Here is a 23,811-nt window from a genome sequence, read left to right as displayed (position 1 = left end):
CAGTTTTGGGCAGCTTTTATGAGTTTACCCTTAAGATGTTATTTGTGAATCATTCCGTGGATGAGGTTATTTTTTGGGAGCCCCTGATAAACGTAGAAGGATGGCTGCAGAAGTACATCAGAAGTAAAGTACAGTTGCCATGCTCTGGTAGCAAATCCAAGGAGAAGTTGGGCAGCTCATATTATTTGAAATAATCAGTGGTTCTAATTTTGCTCTGTGGTATGGTGAGCAAGCATTTCCTATTACAAGACACACATCAGTGCAACCTGATCCATTCCAACTCGTCACATATAAAATGTTGCCCAATAACAGAGACTCCCATCAAGTATAATGTGTAGGGAATGACAGAATGTGTGAAAAGACAAGAATAACCTTGTGTCACAGCAAATTCTATACCAAAATCCCCCAGAGAACTAATGATGAAAGATTTTGTTAGACTTAAATGCACTAATGAAATGGCCTAATGTAGTTGCTCTGAATCTTTTCCATCAGATTTTGTTACAAGGAACAACTTTCAGTGCCTGAATGGGAAAAGATTTCAGTTCACTTGCAGAAAATATTATTAAAATCTGATGTGTTAAAGATAATGTTCAAGTCTAAATAATGATTAGTGCCAAAAATGTAAAGGCAACCAACTGCAGCCATAGTTCTTAATACTTCATCTCTGTCTTTAGTCAGAAATTTAAGAAGACTGCAGAGAATTTAAATATATTTGAAAACTGAGCTTGACTTCAAATCAGTGTTAGGTTTACTTAGAAGAGGGTATTTGTAAAGGATATTGTAACTCCATGGCTCTCCAACTGAGTTTTCCTTCTTGTTAAACTCATTCTGAGCAGTGTTGACCTTTTAACTCTGATGGTATCAATGCTCTTGTATGTGGGGATGTCTGTGCCAGATACCATGGTCCTGAAAATAAGATGTTTTACAAGTGAACAAAATACAAGTGTTTTAATTGGGAAATTAGCACCACTTTTCCTCTGAATTGTTGATTCAGTATTGATGTTAGCACTAAATCAATACATAGAATACCTTTCTAAGATGAGGAGGGGGCCAAACTTGTAATGGGATTACTAAGGATTTGATATCAAATTCAGCATCGTTGTAAGAACAATAAATGTTCCCAATTACTAAATATTTTTCCTATCTTATTCTTTAATGAAAGAACTGTGCATTTTAGGGAGGGGATTAATCTTGTAAAGCTTCTTGTTATTTAAAAGGAAAAAAAAAAAAAAAAAGTTTAATTTTTCTTGAAATGGGAAACAGCCAAACTGTGTAACTTCTTACTTCCTGATTGGTGTTGTAGGAAGAAAATACCCAATCTTCGAATCTTAGTCTTGGCCCCATAAGCATTCTTCTGGGGAAGCCCTGCAGGCCCATTTGCAGGCTTGAGACAGCAACCTGCAGTGAGGATGGATGCTGGCTGAAGTCTAGGGTCATCACCGTGGCTGTCTGTGAATGCAGGACTGTAGAATGAGTCATACCTTTGGGATTGTATTGAGGTTTTGGATACGCTGTAAAAAATAAATAACATTGCAATACTAATGGCTCTTTTACAATAGTTTGGGGCATTTGTAAATATATAACTTTCCAACCAAATGAGAATGTCTGTAAAAGTACCTTAAGCTCTTCAGCATGCTTGTTTTCCAAATTATTTGAAATTCCAATCCAGATTTCTGACGGACTAATGAAGAGATCAGGTTTCTTCCAAATGGTTTGTGGTAGGTTAAGTAACCTAACAACAAAAGAAGGCAGAAAAACTAATGATTTCTAGACATTTTATTCTGTCAGGCTTTCTCTTATAGTGCAGATGCTCAAGCCACCCATTGCCTTTAGTTGCAAGTTTCTTGTTGTTTTTTTTATTTGTCCTCATTTCTTACACTTCATGGAGTGACCACATCAGCAGTGGGTTAATTTTTCAGTACACGGAGAAAAACAAACCTAGTTTCTAAGCGTCAGAATAGGAACAATTAAGGGCTTGTATGAAGTTATCAATCATGCTACCACCAGGATGACTTTCTGGTTTTGATTAGTTGTTATATCCTTTGTAATCCTTCTAGATAATTCCTATGGTTTCTGACAATTTTCTTGCTTCACTGGCAACTCTAGTTCGTAATTTTTTAAGTCTGTTAGAAATGTTGTGTAGTATGTGCTGTGTTGAAGATTATCTTGATGTCATATTTATATTGAGACGGAAGTTTATCAGCAGCCAGTGAAAGCTGTTGGTGGTTAGTGGCTGTGCAGTAAGCTGTGTATAAGGAGCTGTAGGTCTTGATCCGAGTCAGGACTTTGGATATTTCTGGCCTTATGCCTAAAGCCCAGTTAAACGTTTGAACTGTAATGTTCTTCGTGCCCCTCCCATGACTGATCTCAGTGCTGGCACTGGGGACACTATGATGCTCAGACTGTCTCTCTGGGCTACATCCATCACACGGAAAGGGTATTTCAGCTGCTTAAGTTGACTTTCATCAACATGAAATTCATGGAAGCAAAATAGAAGTGAAGTGTTATTTGAAAAACAACAATGAGGTCCCTTTAATCTGATTTATTTTCCAGAAAAGCTCACAATGAGAGGTTGTCTAGTATTGGAAGCAGTGATTTTTCAGTTACAAAAACTACTTAAGCTTATTTTTGAAAGTAACATCCTAGGGGTTATTGAAATTACTCAAATGGTGGTTGGCAAGTCAGTTCAGATGTCAGTTCATAGAATCATAGGGTTGAAAAGGACCATGATGGTCATCCAGTTTCAACCCCTCTGCTACGTGCAGGGTCACCAACCACCAGACCAGGCTGCCCAGAGCCACATCCAGCCAGTGGATCCAGTGGCATCCACGACCTCTTTGGGCAACCTGTTCCAGTGTGTCATCACCTTCTGTGTGAAAAATTTCCTCCTATTATCTAACCTAAACCTCTCTTGTCTCAATTTAAGAACATTCCCCCTGGTTCTATCACTGTCCACCCTTGTAAGCAGCCATTCCCCCCACCTGCTGATATGCTCCCTTAGGTGTCCCTGGAGCCTTCACTTCTCCAAGCTAAACTGTTATCATGAGGTGAGGTGATATCAAATTATCATGAGCTGAGTGGGCACAGTGAGAGCCTAAGCCTCACGAGAGAAGAGCAGCTTTGTTTAACCGAAGGACAGAAGCCTTTTCCACTGCCCCTTTTACCAGTGCACTTATCAAACAGTTTTTCTACCAAATGCAGGCATAACCAAGCCTGTATGAAGCAGGAATTTAACTTGAAACAATGTTTAGCTCCCACAAAATATTGAAGCAGGCAAGCTTTCACAGATGTCTCAGTAGTCCCTGCCTGAAAAGGAGAAAATTCCCTGATTCCTGGTGACCCAGCTGTAGCACGAACAAGGAGGTGACAAGCACCTGGCACTGCCATTGGAGATGTGTTCTGTGCAGAAGTAATTCTCCAGAGGGTGTCTCCCACTTTCTCTGTGGATCACAAACTATGAAAGTATGCTGCCCCTGTACCTAAAAGCACTCCCAGATGATGTAATTTCCCGCCATGCTCCTTTAAAATACAATAACATAAAACAGTCTTCAAGAAAATCTTGCTCGGAGGATAATAATGCATTGTGTGGCTATTTCACATACAATAACTCTGTATGTCCCTCCAGATTGCAGGCAGTCATTCTGTAACTAGAATTTAGAAATGTCACGAGTGGCTGAACAAACAAATATTGCCAGTTAATGTTTAAACTCTCAATTTACTAAAGCATTTGTTACCAGTTTGCAAAAGAGATCAAACAACTGTGAATCATAACCTTGGCTACTAATTAAATGCTTTATTCCCTTCCCTCATTGCAGAAGCATTTAATCTCAGAGAGGCAGAATAGCCTGTTGGGCAGAGTTAGATTTTATGGCATAAGCAGAAGTTTACTGTGAGGTTTTCTATTGCAGTTGGAAATGTAAAGGAACAAAATATTAACTTCCATTCCTGGCACTGAAGTTCATGTTAGCACTGAAAAAGGATTGATTTGAAATTCCTGCGTTGGAAAATCGTTTTGGTCTTGTAGCATTGTTATGTGACTGAATGGTGAATCTCATTTTTATTGTCCTGCTGCCTTGTGTACAGATGATCCTCTGCATTTAGACAGAGGATGAGGGATTTGGTGTACTTTACTGGTGACCGTGTGCCCCAAAGAAAAGTATTTTCCTTAAAAATAATGGATTGTGAAGAACACCCCTGAGGAAATGAAGCATAAAACAAAACACTACAAGCAGTATTATTGCAAGAGAAGTATATTTCTATTTGTCATAAGATGTTGTGTGTACATTAATGTATGTATACCTGCATTAAGGTTATGCTATCACACCTTTAATGCCAAATTCAGCAGCATCTGTCTTTTTGGATTTAACTCTGTGAAGTAGGACTTAAAAAGATAAATGCTTTATTGCCTTCTGGTTCTGTGGAAGTTGTCCCTGTCCTGAGCAATGATTCAGCAAGAGCTCTCACAATGGGAATACCACTTACTAGCATTGAGCTGACTCAGTTCACTGGGAGTAGATCCAAGAAGGCAGCTGGCCCACTTATAAGTGAATTCCCATTCTTATAACATGAGCCACAATCTTGCAGTCAAATGTGCACGAGACGAGACCTGGACAGAGTCTCTGTGGGACCCTTCAGTAAGCATTAGTAAGGAAGGGCCTCCTGTGCAAACCCGGTTGCAGATTCAGGGAACGATAAATAATCATCGAGGTGCAGTTACTCCATGTAAATGCATGTAGTGAACAATGGACCTGTGTTGAAAAGCTTTTATCATTAATGTAATGTTAAGGGGAAAAAAAAAAAAAAAATGTCCTTCTTACAAGCATTAAAAATTATGAAAGGTGGCAAATAACTGTTCCTCTAATAAACAGGTTTCTTTCATACATATGTTTCTTTCTGACAAATAATATTGTAGGGTAGCATGAAAAGTTGTACCAATTGCAATTTGTTCTTTTTTAGTTCTCATTTTATATGCATGAGATTATATTTGTTTAAAGACCTTCAGGATGAGTCTGTATTTATGTACACTTCCATTTCAGTTTGGGGATGAATGCGTATATTGAGGTTGCATTCAGATCTGTGGGATCATTTGTATTGTTTACAGGACAACTACTTGAGAATCTTCAGTATTTTTAAAAACCATTTTTTAATGCCAGATTCTTTTCTTGAAGGGATGTGTTGTACAAGACGTAGTGAAAGGGAAAGAAAAACCTGAATTCTAGCGTGTGTAAATGCTGTGCATGGCTGAATTGGGAAAGATGAGTCGAGGATTGCTTTGACATAGAGGTTAAGTGAACACTTCTTGCTGTGACATGTATGCAAACCTAACGTGGGGCAGATAAAATCCTGACTTTTATGGCATTCTTGGGAGGTGGGGAAGGTCAAAATAGTACTATGTTGTACACACTGGATGAATTGCTACTCCTTACATTACACATCAACGTGTTGGTGAAGCACTTACTAAAGGCTGCTGTTTCACCATTTGGAAGGAGATGCTCCTTCACCTCACCCACCTGCCTTGTTTTCCCCACAGGCTGCGAGAACATCACCGTGCTGCAATTAAAGTGATTCGAAGAATGCAGTATTTTGTGGCGAAGAAAAAGTTTCAGGTGAGTAGTGAACAGAAAGCTGCTTTTCCTAACAAGCTCTCTTATTCTTCTGCTTCATTGTTTCTTTTAGAAACTTTAAGAGACTGACACAATTCATTTCAGTAATGGACAGCTACACCCACTATTCTCTCCCTACTTGAATAGAGTAGTTGTTTAGCAGCAGGCTAGTCAACTGTGGACACACTGAAAATAGGCTAAACTCCTGAAATGCTGTCTGAATTAAAATGTTATTTTCTGCTAATGGACTTGACCTCTAACCCTCCGTTATCGCTGCCTCTTTCTCACAGTGCAAACATTCTCATATGTCTCCATTAGTTCTGAGCTGTATGTTACTGTCATGCTGAGTCAGTAGGATTAGAGATTAAAATTCTACCTCAGCCTTGTTTCTGTCTTTTAGTCAATGATATTGAAGTCCTGATAAGAAATTGAGGTGGAAATTTGCTAGTGGGTTGGAAGGTTTCTTCATCCTTTTCACTTGTCCCTAATGCATAACTAGCAAACCTCCTTCACAGCTTGTGACAGTCTGTTCTCTTTACTCCTGTCACCCCCACCAAGAAACATTTCCAGCGTGTCTCTTCCCTTACTAGGATATTGCAATACTATGAGTGTTTTGCAGTAACTAATTTACTTGGTTGCCTCGTCTGAATAAGAATTTGTGACTGCAAACTTTCTATGAATGTGGTTTTAAAATCAATTTAGTTAATCTTGTAAAAGCACACGTCAACAGCCTTCAGCTTGATTTGAACCAGGTGAATATACATGTATGTAAGAAATATATAATTTGTCTTAAAATGATCTAATAAGGGATAGTCTCCATAGAACAGGCTTCACAGCTGAAAATGCAAAGAGGGGAGCTTAACTGCCCTTGTGCATACTTGAGCATAAACTCCACACTACTGTATAGAAAGGAGTGAAAATCTTTCACATCTACACCAAAGAAGGGTTGTGATAGAAGAGGGATCCATTTTCCTTCAAATATATGAAGAGCACAACATTTAGGAAGAAAAAAAAAAAAGATAATTAACAATCCATGGATGCATCATTTCCATAAGGCGCTTCTTGCTTCTACTTAAAAACCTGGATTCTGACTTCAGCTCCAAAATTTAGAACCATCACCTAAATTTTTAAATAATTTTCTTTTTGTATTCCCCAAAATCAATGAGCCAATTTATAGCTAAGGTTGCCATATATTTCCCCAAATTTCATTCAGTTGTGGATAAAGTATCCAGACCAACTATTTAGGCTGAAATCTCCCATGATAGGGATTTTCATGATGGGAACACTTTCAGAATGTTTCTGCTAGCAGATGTCACCTAACATTTTTCTTAGACTAAAGTTGAGAAAGCCATGGAATCTGGCTTCTGGAAAGTAATTTCTGTAGTTATTTTGTTGAGAATGTCCTTAGTGCTGGCTGGTCAGAACTTGTTAGTTGGAAAGGGATGTGGCCCATTCCAGTGAAGTGTCCATTGCTATTCCATGAAAAAACAGCGTGAATGTGGCCAATTTCATTACGCTTTAATTTATTCTTATTCTGCAAACTGATTGTGATTCTTTGGTCTGTGGTAATTACAGAATCATTGCTCCCATAAATTCAGAACATAAAATATTTGCCATGGCATTGGCAAAGCTACTTAGAAACAAGAAATCTACACATTACATGTCTACCTCCCAGGTGGTAATTGTCAAAAACAGATTTAGAAAATGCCTGAACAGTGCATGCAACATTATCCACCTGGCAAATAAATGAAACTCCCCTGCGGCAGATGACTTGATAGAAGCTGAAAAAGCATTTCACCGAATAGAATGGGACTATTCAGTTCCTACTTGAAACTTGTTTGTGTTCGGTGTCCCATTTATTAAGCTGGTTTCTCAGTTGTGCTCTCACTTTCTCACCTGCAAAAGACCTCTTCCTGGCTGTCTACAAAACCCGTCAACAAGGTTGTCTCTTACCCTTCTTTAGTAGTCTTTATGCTTCCTGAATTATTAATATGAGCTGTTAGTAATGAACTAAAAATCTAAGTTAAGATAAAGTGAAATATCTGAAGTCACTACCGTGTTGAAATGTTATACTTCTGTTCCTGCTGAAAGTAGAGTTTTCCAGTAGGGAGATACCTGATACTTCTCCATAATTTCTGAATACAAGGTCATGACCAAGCTTAAAAATTTGGAGAGCACCAAAAGTACAGTTTTCAAAAGCACCTAAGTAACATAATGCACAAAGTCACCTTGAAATTCTAGCCACAAGGTGCTTTTGGAAATCTCTCCCATAATTAGGAGATAGATAACCACTCTTATTATTCTTTCCTCAAACATATGTTGTAAATCTGCTTTGTTCTATTATGTGCTCATAAAATAATCATAAGAAATCACTTGGCACATGTTTAGACATTTTAATAAGTATACACTTTGTGTTAACCAGTCCTACGCAATACCTGAAAGTAAGGTAAAGCAGAATATGCATTTTGATATTAATCTTTCAGAGGTCTACATAGAAGTTGTTTTCTGATGGATACTTGCCTTTGAAACTTTGTGTTTATGTGAAAAGTAGCTTCCTAACAGTAAAGTCAGATTTTTCCCTTATCTATTGAAAATAAATATATATATATATATATATATATATATTTCAGCTAAAGTTCATTGGACTGTTAATGTTTAAAGTAAGCTGGAATAATTAATTGCAAGGTCAGCACTTAAAAGGAGAATTTTTTAGAGATGCCTTCAAAGATTTTGGGAAAGGGAAGAATGAGAAGAAGGGAAGGAAGAGGAAAATTTTGCAAAATAGGTCTCAGCATGAACCCAGCATGCTTCTTAAACTGTACCAGCTGTTTGCAGGATACACCTGTATGTCTAATTTTGTGCAGATACTTGTTTTTAAAGACCTCAATCAGTAACAAGTGGTGATGACAACACAAGGACAAATGCCACTTAGAAAGCAGGGACTTCCTGTTTAAAAAAAATAATGCTAATTAAAAACAAATTGAAACTAAACAAAGACATTTCAAAGGACATGAAAAGTAACACTGTGAGAAACATCACACATACAAATCATTTCCTTTTTAAAAGAATGGTGTATTTACGGTGTATTTTAAAGTCTAGGTCTGAATACAGCCCATATAATAATGCCCGTGTAGGAACCCTGCATAACATTTTGAAGAATTAATACCTTTTTAATGGTTGTGTTTATGCTCTTGTAAATGGGCTACAACACTTGCAAAGTTGGTGGGACTCATTCATATTCTGTTGGAAAGATCTACTAACAGTAAACACAAGTCTTGTGCATCACTTAAGGTGTAAACAGCTCACTGTTATGGAAGGATTCCCTAGATTATAGGGAAAACAGAACTTAGAATTTAATGGTATTCTATGTTTTGTCCACCCATCCTACACAAAAGTAAATGTCACATGTTAGATCTAAATCAGGTACCCTCCCTTCTAGATTTGCTTTCTGAAAAACCATGGTTAGATATTTCCACTGGTTGAGTTCATGGGTGAATAACATTTGTTTTCCAATTAGGAAAGTTCCTAAGTGACTTGTGACTTATGCACATGGATACAATTGTGTCATCCACCAAGACCCAGAGACTAGGGATTTGATCTGATTTCCCATTGTCAACTATAAACATTTTTTTACCCAGTTCCCTTCTGAAATATGCTTTTAATTTGTTTTGTGCTCTTCACCATGGCAAGTATTCTATACATAGAATAAGCTAAAGATACAGCTTGGAGTTCCACCAATGACATGAGTAACCATTGCCTGGTTTGTTATGATTTCACTGGAAAATCTTGCTTTTAGACACATCACCATATGAAATTTGTTTGTCACAGTATGAATCATGAGTTGTATGTGTGTAATCTTTCCTAATCTCCGTACTGGGCTGTAGCAAACAATGCAGTTCAAAGTGCCCTTGTTTCAAAGGAACCCAGGCCCATTTTATTTGACTGTTACTTGGTTACATTTCCCAGAAATTCCCCTCGCAGGGATTCCCCTCTGCCTTGTCTGCCTCTTAGGAAAGTTCTCTCTGAATGCAGCTACAAGGGAACAGCAGCAGGCACTTGTACATGTTTCTTATTTGGTGCTGGAACTGGTGTTGTGTGCAAATTTTCATATATGATGAGAGAAAGCCTATCTCATTTAGGAAATTCTTTCCCATAAGTTAATTAGCAGAGGAATAAAGGAGAGGAAAGAAGCTAAGGAAACATGTGGGACTGGCTTGTACGTTTTTCTTCAATACTCATTCATTGTCTGCTGTGGTTTTGTTTTCCTTTTACAAAACTAACAAATTCTGTTGTCAACATCAGCAGCATGAGTATTTTCTCTTGAAAGATCAGCTTTCACTATAAAGTAATTACAGAATAATCAGTACTGACTATTAAATATCCCATCAGACTTGGAAAGTGAACTTCATTCATAAATTATGTTTACTCCACATTTTCAGTTTTTGTTAAATGGTAAACAGAAGACAGACAGTAACCTATTTAGAATTACTATCAGACTCCCTGTGGCTGTCGGTTATGATTGGCAGTGTTTGTAAGCGCTTGGGTTTCCTGGGAATTCCTCTGTGTGCTCTTTGGTCAAATCAGTGAGTATCTCACATGAGCCCAAGGTTTGCAGTTGGTTTCTGACACTCTGGCATACTGAAATGCAATTTGCCTAATGAAGTGATATTTTACTGAAGAAGTAAATATATGAAGAGAGAGTTTTAAAGATGAAGTGCTGAATTCTAGCTTTTTAAGAGCAGGTGGAATAATAGCAAAATGTAACAGGAGACTAACAAAAGCTATTATTTAGATGCAGAATAATCGATCTTCAGAAGATATGCAGATTTTGAAATTGCTTAAGGCAGTATCTGAAGACAACTGTTGGATGTCAAAAATAATTTAATTGTAAAATAGCTTGACTGCCATTCTAATCTGGTCCTTATCCAACATTTCATTTACCTCAACAAGGGAGTGTGATAAGCCAGAGATACTAAACTTGATAAATAGGAAATTGTCCCCCTAGAAACATACAAAAAAGCATTTTCTTCAAGAGGTAAAGTACACTGCAATGCATTTTTATAATAGGAAGTTTTTTCTGCATTTAACTGGAGACTGCACTGAAATTTTCAGTCCTGCTTTTTGGATGACTTCAGCTGATTGAGTTGGCATTGAGGATGCTGAGTTAATAGGTTTCCATTAAATCTTGATCGTTTTCTAAACAGTGATCATGAAACAGTTGAGTTCAACATTTGTAGCATAGGGAGAAAAAATGTCATCAGAGTTGGCACCTTGGATTTTAAGAGAGCAAACTTTAAGCTACTCAAGGAGCTAGTTAGCAGTGTCCCCAGGCAATTGACTGTAGAGTGTTTATGTTTAGGGGTCCACAGGGAACAATGACTCTCCATTTGTGGTCACCAAAATTGTAAGAGACCAGTTTCATCCACTGAGTGTTTGTAAGTCCATGGGGCCTGACAGGGTTCACATCACAGCACTGAAGGAATTAGCAGACGTTAAAGCTGGACCCCTCTCAAGTTTAGTGCAAGTCATGGGAGACTGCTGACTGGAAGCTATCCAGTGTTATACCCTATGCCTATCTTGTATAAGATAGGCATAAAAGAAGACTCGGGAAACAACAGACCTGTCAGTCTTAATTCAGTACCTGGAAAAGATACAGCAAAGATTGTGCTGGGTGCTACTGAAAGGCAATTAAAGAACAAAGCTGTCATTAGGCATAGCCAACATGGGTTCATGAAGGGAAAGTCCTGCCTTAGTAATTTGATATCCTTCTATGACAGGGTCACCTGCATTGATGAAGGGAAGGCAGTAGATGTAATCTTTCTTGATTTCAAGACCTTTGATATCATCCCCAGAATTCTTCTGGACAAATGTTCATACTGTGAGCTGAGCAGGTTCACGTTACCCTGGGTGATGAACTGGCTGAAGGGCAGAGCTCAAAGAGCTGAAGCTAATGGGGCTACATCTGGCTGGTGGCTGGTCACTAGCAGTGTCCTCCATGGCTCAGTTCAAAGAATGGTTCTGTTTAACATTTCTGTCGGTGATCTGGATGCAGGAGTTGATTGCATCATCATCAGATTTGCTGACAGTACTAAACCAGGATGTGCTGTTTACTGTCTGGACAATCAGCACTGGCATGAAGTTCAACAAACATAAATGTGAGTGCTGCACTTGGGACAGAATGACAACAGACACAGGCACAGATGGGAGGCTAGTGCCTGAAGAGCAGCTCAGCAGAAAGGGGCCTGAGGTGCTGGTGGCAGCACTCTCATCATGATCCAGAAATGTGTCTTGGCAGCCAAGAGAAAAAGCTGCTTTTTGGGGTGCATTGAACGCAGCGTAACGAGCTAATTAAAATATGTGATTCTCCTGCTATATTTAACATTGGTGTGGCTTCACCGTGAATATTGCACCTTGAATGTTGTACTCTGTTGTACTCTGTTCTAGCCTGTTCTGTTCTTCTGTAATGTCAGGTGTTACTATTCAGTCTGATGTGTGAGGATTAGACTCTACTCTTCTCCTTCCCTCTGTTCTTCTGTTGTGTTAGAGCATCACTGTTTCAGTTTCTAACAGTAGAATTAAGGTATTTGAGTTTATTACTACACTTTGACAGGTTCATTCAGTTACTTCCCAGTTAGTCTCAATATCTTTGCCTTTAATAATTCACAAAAGTATTTTTATTACTAATAGGATGGATTAAGATCTCCCCATACATGAAATACAAATTACATACCCAGGGCTTTCTTCCTCATCATTTCTTGCTCCGGTCTTTTCCCAGTATTTCCCAGTAGACTAGAAAGCTGAGCCAGGCTTTCTGCAGAAGGAAATCAGTCATGCACCTTCAACCAATACTGTGGTTTAAGGTTCACATAGTATGAACTGAACTGAGAGCTCAGGCTAAGAATAATTGCTTGTGCCTGCAAAAGAACTCTTTACTGGCTAATAGCTGATGAGTATAAAACTGGTTTCCAGAAGATGCTCTTAAGTAACCATAAAGTTCTGAGCAAAGTAGCAGATATACTTTCTTGGCCTCAAGTTTAATGGATAATCTCCCAAAAGGTTTGTAGACCTTTTGTAACAAAAAGTAACAAAAAGGTGGGTTAAATCAGAATTGTTGTAATTATTCCACAATAAATATATGATCGTACAAGGGTCAAATTATCTCAAAATTTACTAAATTGTTAAATGGGTTTAGAAGAATTTACTTCTTGCTTTTGGGAAAAAAAATAAATAAATACACTCATGTAGAGTATTTGTACATCTGTGTAGCTTAGTGATCTGTTTCTGATTTTTGTTTTACAGCAAGCTAGGAAGCCGTACGATGTCCGAGATGTTATTGAGCAGTATTCCCAGGGTCATCTCAACCTGATGGTGCGAATCAAGGAGTTACAGAGGAGGTAATGCTGTATTGGTAGGACTTTGCAAATTCACGGACTACAAAAATGTCATTCAAATAAAGCATTGTTATTACAGAAGATGAAAAAGTCAGAGAGGTTAAAAATCTGATAACCAAGACTTACTGTTTTGATTCTATTTGTGTGCACCGCCTCAGACCAAGCTTACTCTGACTGTAGGCCATAATCATTTGATGTGCTCATACAGAGTGAAATAACATTATCTGCTCTTGTAGAGTTACAGTTAAGAGCAAACAAAGAGACAACAGATGTGTGCTGTAAGTAAGCTATAGTAGACCAAAGAATTGAGAAAACAGAAGTTCTGTTCATGTAGAAAAGCAGTGGGCATGGCAAACTTCACTTTTGCTAAAGAAAGCTAAAAACCATTCAAAGTCTATTGCTGGTTCTTTTACTGTACAAACCATAACTTTTTGAACTTCACATTGTTTGTTTGTGGTCTCCTCCCATTCAGCTCCAGTGGGTGAAGGTACCACTTCAGATTGATAAAAGCTAAAAGTGATTCTTCTTTGTTTACAGGTTGGATCAATCCATAGGAAAGCCATCTCTTTTTATCTCTGTCTCAGGTAAATTAATATGTGTCAATTTTATTTTATGAAGATATAATTAGTGGAAAATACTTTAAAAAATACTTATGATTTTGTTGCAACAGTTTTAAAAAGTTGTGACCTGAAGTTTATGTATCTACAATTTTGAGTTATCAACACCTGTTCTTAATTAGTTATTTAAAGCACCTGATGTCTTAGTTTCAGCTGAGGTGGAATTACTTTCTTCAGAGTGACTGGTATGATGCTGTGTTTTGGTTCTAGGAGAAAAACAGTGTTGATAACAGGCTGATGTTTACATTAAGCAGTGCTGTAAAGCCAAGGCCATTCTCAGTGAAGGGCATAAGGAGCTGAGAGGGAATAGAATTAAGGCAGCTGACTTCAATTGGCCAAAGGGGTATCCCATACCAGATGATATTGTGTGGAAGGAGCTTTGAAGGTAGTGGGAGTTCTGGCTCTTCTGCTGAGCAGGGGCTTAGCTGGGCATCAGTCAGGGGCTAGTGAGCAATTGTTTGTGAGTCACTTATTCAGTGATATAGATATATTTGGCATAACTATTACCTCTTAGTAAGTAATTTAATCTCAACCTATGAGTTCTACTTTATGTTGTTTTTTTTTTTTTTTCCTTTTGATTTCTCACCCATCCCACTGGGAAGGAAGGGGGGTAGTGAGTAAACCTGACAGGTTAACCTACAACACCTACTTTCACTGTATTTTTCAAGATAATGACTGTAATCTCTCTGAGACTCATCCTGTTTCCAGTAAAATGGTGTATTATAGTTATAGAGTTCCTATGAAATCAATAATATTCACATGTCTTTGTTATTTTTGAAAAGAAGGCAGAAAAAGAGCCCAAGGTATTAAGGCTATTTAGCAGCAAGGCTGGTTAATCAAAACCCTGTTACTGTTGTTTTCAAGTTTATTTTTCTGTATGGTACATGGCAAGAAAAAAAGATTAAAACAATGTCCAAGTGCATTGCTCATTTTTGTACATAGTGTCAAATTGTTTTTTAAACAGTAATTAAAATATTAACTAACTTGGGACCAGTTTTGATCTCCCAGGCTAAAGCATAAAGCTAAGGTTGAAAGTGCCTTAAACTTAAGGGTTGTTAAAAGCCATGGCTTGGGCCTGTGCTATAAAAAGAAACAAAAAACTGCTTTTCAGAAATAAAACTACCAGCCTGGTAAAGGTGTTCAGTTACACTGCGTTGGTGGGCTACTTATACACACCCTTTTGTGGCCAATTGCAATTTTGTTGTAACACCATATATTAATTTGAAAATGTTACTTGTTCCACAGAAAAAAGCAAAGATCGAGGAAATAACACGATTGGTGCCAGGCTGAACAGAGTGGAGGACAAGGTAAGTCTGAGGCTAGCAGTGAACAAATGTATGGTCTGTGATTGAACAGAGCTTTTTTCATAGGATGTGGGGGAAAGCTCAGCTTAAAATAGAGTTGAATGGCTTGCTCTTCTAGATGATGGAGTGTAATTTCTGTTGTAGATTGCATTTTTGGTTCTTTCTTGTGCTCTTAACAGAATATGAAAAAAACAAAACAGAACCAGAATTGTTTAATTGATTTTTGGTCTCTTTGAGAACTTGCTTGGTTTTTTGATTTTTAATTGTATATATTGCACATGTCTCAATGCTCTACTTCCTTTCTCCGTGATAGATAAAAGACTCTATTCCTTTAAGACTTTGGTATATTACAGTCCCAAGATTTCCCTTTGATCGTTGCTCTGTTGTTTGTATAACTCCACCTACAATTCCTTAGAGAGTGTGAGAGCAAACCTTGTTCTGTCCTGGTTTTCATTCTCTGTGACAAACGGAGTTTCTCCTTTCAAGTGACTTGAAGTCAAAAAAAAGTCAGTCTTGTTCTGTAATTGCAAGTTAACAGTTAAGTGCTATGTAACCCATTATTTCAATGCTGGCTCTGCTTGAAAGATTAGATGACAGGTAGAAATGATGTCATTGTTTTGAGGTAGAAAAGTAGAAAACAGGGGTCGTTGACTTGTCTATGTTGCTATAAAGGAAAGAAAAGTAGAATCTTTTTCAACTGTGTTGTGGAAAATAGCTTTCTGCCACAACCGGCAGTGTGTGATGACCTCGTGATGTTTTTGTTGTGAAGAAATATCTGGCAAATGTTCTGCAAACCAAAAGAGAGTTATGAGTGTGATATAGCAATGGATGCAAACTGATCTTACCAATCTGTTTTGTGTTGTGTGTGAGATATCCATTCTGCTAAATACATTTCTCTATAAATACGTAAGATAGACTTAAATGATAGCACACAAAAGTACACTTCCATCTATCAGAAATGAATGGCATTTTGAAGGGAACAGGTGCCTTTTTGGTATATAGAGAAATACCCATGAAGAGTGAAGAAGAAAACAGGAAAGTATAGTGCATTTTGCACAGAGAAAAAGCGCCGTGGTCTGCTTGCTTCAGTCTGTGGTCAGTAAGCATCCTTAGAAATGAATGCTCATTCCCGAAAGTTTGAGTTACGTTTATTCATTTTATCTCCTTAATGTCAACTAGAAGTGTGGGACACGACAAAATTAGTCTTGTGGATTGTGACGAAGAACAATGACTTTTCAGTTTGGACAAACAATTCTCAGTTGACAGCTGAAATAGATTCTCAGTGGTGTTTGTAAAATCTCCAGTGAGCGTGAGAAAGCGTTGGTGTTGTGCTGCCTCAGAGATAATCTACTTGGGGTTATTAATTACTCTTTTTACAAGTAAATACATTGTGAATTTATGGTGACTGTTGTTTTATGCCTTGTAATGGGACTGTAAAATGCTCCCTGTTTAATTTTAGTATAGCTGGGTTAAATTTTAGCCTTGTTTTAAGTAACAGACCTCTCTTTGTAGTTGCATGAGGTCATCTGTGGTTTCAGAGTTGTATGTTATCTGACCTATACAGCTAGTCCTATCTGCAGGAATTTTATCTGAAAGTAGCTGAAAGGCTAAAAATAGAGAATTTCAGTTGGAGTCGACAAACAGCGGTGTGCATGTCAGCACACTGGCACTGCTGAAATTACATTTTTACTGCAGCTGCAGGCAGCAGCCAGAGCTAGATTTTTGACCTCCGAGGCTGGCCTTCTCTATTCTGTGCGTGGGATGGTTTTATCACACAAATCCTTCCCAAGCTGGGGTGCTGCCTAAAAGATATCCAGATCAGCTGTTTTTGAAGGTGACCGTGTATTTTAAACATTTAGCTACATTCCCTTTAGTTTTGAAATAGTTTTGAATCTTGGACTTCTGAAGGAGAGATTTTCAGTAATGCAGGCAACATCTAACTGCCATTGTGACTTTTGTGACTTTTCAGACATTTTAAAATCAGCTTTGTATATCTCAGGGTGATACAGTGGCCATCAGCAGCTCCCTGAGTCCTTTTCGGATCAGCCTAAGCCTCCAACAGGGCTGATCCATGCCTACCTCTTCCTCTGAGCTTGGCAAAGAGTACAACATTGGGTGTAAACCATTTCTAATTACTGTGCACAAATACAAATTGTTTGCTCCGGAAAGCTTCCTCATGATGCTGTGCAGTCTTGAAACCATTTGAGTGCTTCTGTTTATGTGCATCTGCTGTCTGCACAGGATCTGTTATGTGCACATCACAGAGGCAGAATTGAATTTCATTTAAAGTCCGTTCCTGTAGGCTTTTGTGGAGGTGGATTTTGTGTCGAGAGGCATTTACAAATAAAGCCAATTCTGCCTTCAGGAGCATGTAATTATGTTTCTGTGACATCACGTCACTCTTGCAAAGCTTTTCTATTTGTTGTAGTGGGACCAACACACGTGCTCTAAAGCCTGGCATTATGCAGGAGGCTACACTAGAAAGGGAAACTTTGTAAATATAATGCTCACACACAAGTGAATAGACAGGAATTATGATGCTTTATGGCACAAATATGAACTTCCATGTATTGAAATCAGCAATATATATATGTATATACATATATATATACACACACATTGTTTTGCCTTCTTTTAAATTTAGAACTGTGCTTATCAGAGGGAGAGAGGGAGACTTTCAGTAAAAATAACAATTCCATTTCCTTTTTTCTAAATCTCTGAAACATGAAGCTAAATAAATATATATAAATATATATATAAATAAATATTTATTTATATATTACTATATTTATATATATATATTCATGTATATAATCTTCGAGGAAAATAAGTATCTTGTCAATATGCTGTTGTACCTAGGATCTATTAATCTTGTGCTCCATCTGGAACACTGGTCTTGCAGGATGTGTATTTTGTGATAGCATAATTAAAGATAGCTTCCTAATACATAAATGCCAGTGGGATGAATCAAGGTGGCAGGAACTTACTTGCAGACTCCTTCCTGTGGATTTCTTTTTTGTTTTGGCAAGCTGCTGAAAAGGCGGTGTTATGAATGTAACCAAAAGGGGTACAACCTGATATGCCTTGATGGGGAAAAAAATAAAATCAAAATCCAGTCTGTAATCACAGCATATTTAGACTTCGCTACTGTTTTCTGTTAGTTAAAAAAGGCAAAAGCGTGGAGTGCTGTGTTCTTTTAAAAGCTTATTGCCAGATCTGCGTGCTGGCAGCTGTAGGCGGTGGTTCTGCCCACTCTCCAGTCTGCCTGGGTAGCAGCCAGCTTTGGTCCAGAAGACATGAACTGCCTCAGTGCGGTGCCCAGACAGAGCTCCTAACGCTGCTAATGTAACAATTGTCCATGTCCGTGCATGTACATTCGCTTATCTGCTCCCTCAGAGAATGCAGCCAAGCAGAATTACAGCAACAAATCACTTTATTTGTGGTGACCAGCCTTGGCTTTTTTTTTCTTTCTTTATTTTTTTTATTTTTATTTTTTTTCCATCCTGAAACATCTGTGAATGACTATTCAGCCTACCCTCAAGAAACCTGGCCACTGCTGGCTTGCTACCAAAATCAAAATCAAAAGCAGTTTTCCAGATATGCACAGCTGTGTGAGCACACCACTGCTAATCCATATGCAGAGACCGCTGCATGCCAGTGGTTTAATACAGGGTGTGCCCAGCAGCTCGATCCAGAAAAAAAAGTCTTCAATGCACTCAAGAACTTCTGTGTGCCATATTTCTTCATTTCACTGCTTTAATTTTGTATTGACTGTAATTGACTATAATGCTATTTGGGATGATCTGTTCCTTCTGCTGGCCATTAATTTGGATATATCAGACCCAGCTTGCAGTTTGCAGATAATCAGATGGCCTTAGTGCTTATTTGCCCTTGGGTAGTTCAGTTTTACACAAGGGCACAGTAGAAAATCATGCAGAGTACAGAGTGATGGCAAAATTAATGGTTTCTGGACTTTTAACAGTGTGTTGAACATATCAGACTCCCACAGATGTCAATAAGCCCTGCTGGAGCAGGAGTAACACAATCTGGGTTTCCAAAAGAACTTGAAAAACAGATGCATCTATTTCTGAGCAGTGAAACTTGAGCTCTATTCTCCACTAAGTTGTTTTAAACTGGCACTTAAACGTCTGCAATTATTTGGATGCTTTTTTAAATTTGCCTTTGAAGAATAGTTACAGGAATCCAAAAGCAATTTTCTAGGTGTTCCCTTCTACATACTCATAACTGCTCTTGTACCTGACAGTAAGTGCAGTATTAATATCAGTATTAACAAAGTTACCATTAACCTTTTATAAGGGCAAGTAGCAACAGGACAAGGGGTTTTAAACTGGAAGTGGGTAGATTTAGACTAGATAGTAGGAAGAAATTATTTATTGTGAGGGCAGTGAGACAGTGGAACAGGTTGCCCAGGGAGGCTATAAATGCCCCCTCCCTGAAATCATTCAAGGCCAGGCATCTATAACAGGGGATGCTTGCATTTGAAAACATGAACCCTTGTCCTTACTAGTAGAAATCCAAAGAGCCGCATGTAGAAGTTCAAGCATGCAGTGCATCGCTGGACAAGGAGTCATTTCATTCTTTCAGATTTCCTGTAAATGCAGTTTGCACCACCTTTAAATTAATCTAAAAACAAATCTGTCATGTGGCAACACCTACCCTAAAATAGAACAAATGCTACTGAGCTTCTTAAGTTGCCTACTTGAAATCTGAACTGCTCTACAGAACCAAATGTGTCTGAAAGGAAGTTCTCTTGTTTCTGCTGTTCTTTGGAGTTCTGGTTGTGGTAATTTGGTTTTCTATCTTCCTTCTACCATGCCCTTGATTGTTAGATGTATAGGTCTCATGTTCAGTAAAACTATAATTATATGATGTATATTTGGTGCAGTTTTCATGGTGAGTTCTGAGTATGGAACTTTAATGGATTAGCAAGTGCAAAGCTTTATCTGAGGTGGCTTTTCATAAAGAGTTGGAAACCAATGGGCTGCAACATTTTCTTCTGGCTAAGTCATTTCCTGTAGTTGTTTCACCAGAGCATTGATTCTATCCATAGCTGTATCACTTTGGCTGAAATCCTGTTAATCATGATCCAGCTGATTGGAATAGTCACTGACATATCTTGGTCCTGCTACAGATTTTCACTGGTTCATCTCTTTCCTGCAATCAAGTAATAGTTCCCCATTGCAAAGAGTTTCATATCTAATCTGCAAGTATTGAGTTGTGTTGGTCATTTGCATGGATTTGAGATGTGCATTTCCATACAAGTGAGAATGAAAGCTTTATTCACTCCTTGAGTGAATCTTAAATCTGAGGTATTAATTGCTCATTACCATTCAGCACTAAGGATATGACGCTCTATCTTTTTAGAATCTCAGCTCTGGTAATTATGGTTTGCAGACATAGACTGCAGAGAAGTTAAAATTTAATGTGGTTGTTTACTTCATTTTCCTGCTCCTTATTGTGGTGTCACTACATGATAACGTGTAGCTGCAAGATTTTGTCCTAGAACCACGTCCTTTTCTACGCCAGCTTTGCGGGCTGATGCATTAAAGTGGGCCTTTCTTGTGGCTTAGGAGTGTTCTATTCTCTGCATTTACAATCCTAACAGCATACGTTAGGTAATTTCATGTTTCACTTAGGAAAGTATTATCTCACCCATCTCTTCTGGGTTCACAGATGCCAGGTTTCATATTGACAGCTTGTTTACTGTGAAAAATTCATAGCATGTGTCTTATCTCCCAATTTTCCACGAAGTAACTGCTTTACCTAACATCACCTTTGGTGCCGTTTTTGTCTACTTTTTTTTATGCCATTGTGAAGTCTATGGGAGTAGTTACTGAGCTTCTTGGAGGAACATAAGAATTAGTGCACATTTGAAGGGCAAACTGAAAAAAGAAAAAAGCCTTGACTGGTGGTGAATTCATTCACTCCAATAGAAAGGGACATTTTGGCTTTATTTGTAATTGAGTAATGAAGCTGAAAAAAACAAAGAAGAATAATCTCCTGACATTGTGGTCAGTGCTGTGAACTGACCGGTTAGAGCCTTCTGTGAGTGATACATTGGAAGAACAGCGAGTGATAAAATTCAGAGCAGGTCTGGCATAGATACACATTCAGCAGTTTACATGCTGAATGTGCTCTGGGCAGTTCAAGTATTGAACGTTGGCAGCTTCTGCAGTAGACTTATGAAAATTGGCCTTTCCGATAATTAGGAAGAAATCTGAAAACTATGCTTTAGAATGGAAATTTTAAATGATATGCAAAATCAATAAAAGTGAAAACCACAGCCAAGTAGTCACTGATCTTGTATACAGTACTTGCAGTAATGCAGAAGTGCTAGCATGGGGGATGCAGAATAATATTAAGAGTCATGTGGAAGATTAAGTATCCCTATTAATTTAGTCCTTAGTCTTTTTCCAAATGCTGAAGCACAGGCATATGGTAGCAATTTCAGCACTCCACTTTCTTACAGAGATTGCCCATTTTCTATAAGCTGAACTACAACTAAACCCATCCCTCATTAATCTATCTCATTAGGCAGCCTTAAAATTTTACTAGCTTTTCTCTCACCAGTTTGATGATGTTGCAGTGAGTAAGCAAAGAAACACCCTTAAATTTCGATTTCCGGTACTGGTGTTGCAAGGAAATACAAGTCTCAGATGTACGTGCTAAAAATGAAAACCAAAAATAACTACTCATTGTTACTGCTGACAGAAACTTTGGTAGCCAGAGTAGAAACAAACGGAGAGAGAGACTGGGCAAAGTCATGGAGGAGGGCTCACTTGAGGATTATTAAACAGGATGTCTATAGGTAAACTCCAGCAAGCGCCTTGAACAGAAGTCAGTCGTGAGTTGGTAAACATGGAAAATCATGATTTTATGTGTACATACTTCCTTATGCTCTATTTTTAAGAAATTGCTACAAACTCTCTACTGGAAACAAGGTACTTGGGAGGGATGAACTTTAGTCTTAGTCACTAAAGCCCCTTTTATCTTGTGTTGCTATACACAGATGCAATAGCTCTGATACAGTTATGGTTATGGCTTGCAGAGCAGTCATGATGCTTTGTTCCGTTTCTGAGGTGTCAGCCCTTGGATCACAGGCAATGGGATTATACATTTAGAAAACAAACTTTGAAAAAAAAGCAACACCAAAACTAGCATCTAAATGTAAAGACATCCACAGACAGTGAGCAGTACTGCAGCCTAATGGGTGACAGCTCATACACCATCACCACTGTAAAATAAAGAAAAATGTGATATTAAGTTTACTCTAGAGAATGGTGACTGAAGGTAGTTACAGCTACCGTGTGGTAACTGCTAGAATTCACTAGCAGTGGTATATTAATAATAAGCTCTGCTCATTTGATCATATGCAGTCATCTGTGATATATCTTTGAATATTATAAGTAGTATTATAAGTGAAAAAAGCAGAAGTAAAATAGTATGAAAGAGTAGACCCTATATCAGTGAGTTGCTGTTGATTTTTATTCCAAATCTCTAATGCTTCTGGGTGTAGACAGTTGTTGGGTAGTATGATACTGAAGGCAGAGGGTAAACTTCTCCAAACACCCATGGATTTCTTCCCTATTTGGAGTCTGACTGATGACTTTTGAATTCATGCTGGCATGCTTGTGATCTGTGTAGCTACCTAATTGCCTATTCAGACAGACTTTTAGTCCTCACACTGTGTAGTGTGTCCTACACAATCTAGAATTCTGGGGGGAAAGATTGAGCAGTGCAATAATGAATTCACAGTTGATAATCTTTTAAATAAACTTCATATCAGTTGCTTGCTTTGAGATCAACTGTTTGGGTTTATATTTGGGTAGATATACAAGGGGATGTAAGGCCTGCAAATGAGATGACTCAATCGTTCTATTAAATCACATCAGGCCTGTCTTGTCTGGCATTTCAAAGATAAGCCCAAGTAAGATTTGATTTGTAGTCTCTATCATTCTCGTGCAGAGTGTTCACATTTGATGTGGAATAGAAATGCGCAGGGAATATGCTGAGAGAGAATGAGGAATGGCTGTAAGGAGTAAGTACCCTGTGGGGCAAATCACAGAAGAGGGTTCAGTGTGAACAAATGTGCACGAAGTGCTACACAGAAGACTTTTATTTGTTGTTCTTACAAGTTTAAAGAAAATAAATGACTGTAAGACATCCCTGTTATAGGTGGTGGTGGTTGTTTGTTTTTTTTTAAGTTGATTGTTGTGTCTGTGTTGCAGATGAGCAACAAAATATGTTCTAACGTGTAAATGGCAAATTTGGGGGTTGATACAGAAGGATAAACTGCTGCTGAAGTTAGCTACATCAAATTAAATTATTCCTTGTCAAAGATCTGTTATTGGAGTGATTTCAGTGGAGCTAAAATGTTTTATTTTCGTTTGTCATTGAAAACTGGGGAGGAAAAGTGGATGGAGTTGAAAGGACTCCATTCAGGCTGTAGTCTGTTCAGACTGGAATCTTTTCAGCTGCTGGAAAAACTTCAGAGTATGGATAGATTTACTTCCTCTCCTACAGAAACACACCTTCTGTCACCTTACCTGCCCTCGGTCCTTCAGAATAATCACTGCTAAAGGCAAATGATCCTGTGTGGCTTAGGTTGTAGGGGGTGCAGGAGAAATCACTGTCTGGCTCCTATTTAGAGCATCAGGAATCAGAAGGGAGATAAGAAGAAAAGTAATCAGTAAAAAGTAGAATATAATCACACTTAGATCGATGTATATCCCTCCTAGAGCTCATCAACCAAGATGGCAAATAAGTACTTTTCTCAAATCTTTGTCTGCTTCTTCACCTTACCTTCTCAAGCTGATACAAAACCACAATTATTCTTTCAGTAAGAAAATTCAGAGAAATAAGACCAAACTCAAAG

At 38.2% G+C, this 23,811-nt stretch overlaps 1 protein-coding gene across 2 annotated transcripts in view; it reads left to right on the top strand.

Moving 5' to 3' along the window:
* The window catches only part of KCNQ1 (potassium voltage-gated channel subfamily Q member 1), a 317,708-nt gene that overhangs the window by 206,052 nt on the left and 87,845 nt on the right, over positions 1 to 23,811 (top strand). For both annotated transcript variants that reach the window (XM_072339313.1, XM_072339311.1), the window contains 4 exons: positions 5,531 to 5,606; positions 12,903 to 12,997; positions 13,532 to 13,578; positions 14,857 to 14,918. In XM_072339313.1, the coding sequence (XP_072195414.1) occupies positions 5,531 to 5,606; positions 12,903 to 12,997; positions 13,532 to 13,578; positions 14,857 to 14,918 (280 nt within the window). The remainder of the gene's footprint in view (positions 1 to 5,530; positions 5,607 to 12,902; positions 12,998 to 13,531; positions 13,579 to 14,856; positions 14,919 to 23,811) is intronic.

The sequence above is a fragment of the Excalfactoria chinensis genome, chromosome 5 (genome assembly GCF_039878825.1).
Source record: "Excalfactoria chinensis isolate bCotChi1 chromosome 5, bCotChi1.hap2, whole genome shotgun sequence".
In the NCBI taxonomy this organism is placed as follows: domain Eukaryota; kingdom Metazoa; phylum Chordata; class Aves; order Galliformes; family Phasianidae; genus Excalfactoria; species Excalfactoria chinensis.
Note: the sequence above shows the minus strand (reverse complement) of the source record. Positions and strands in the feature narration are given on the sequence as shown.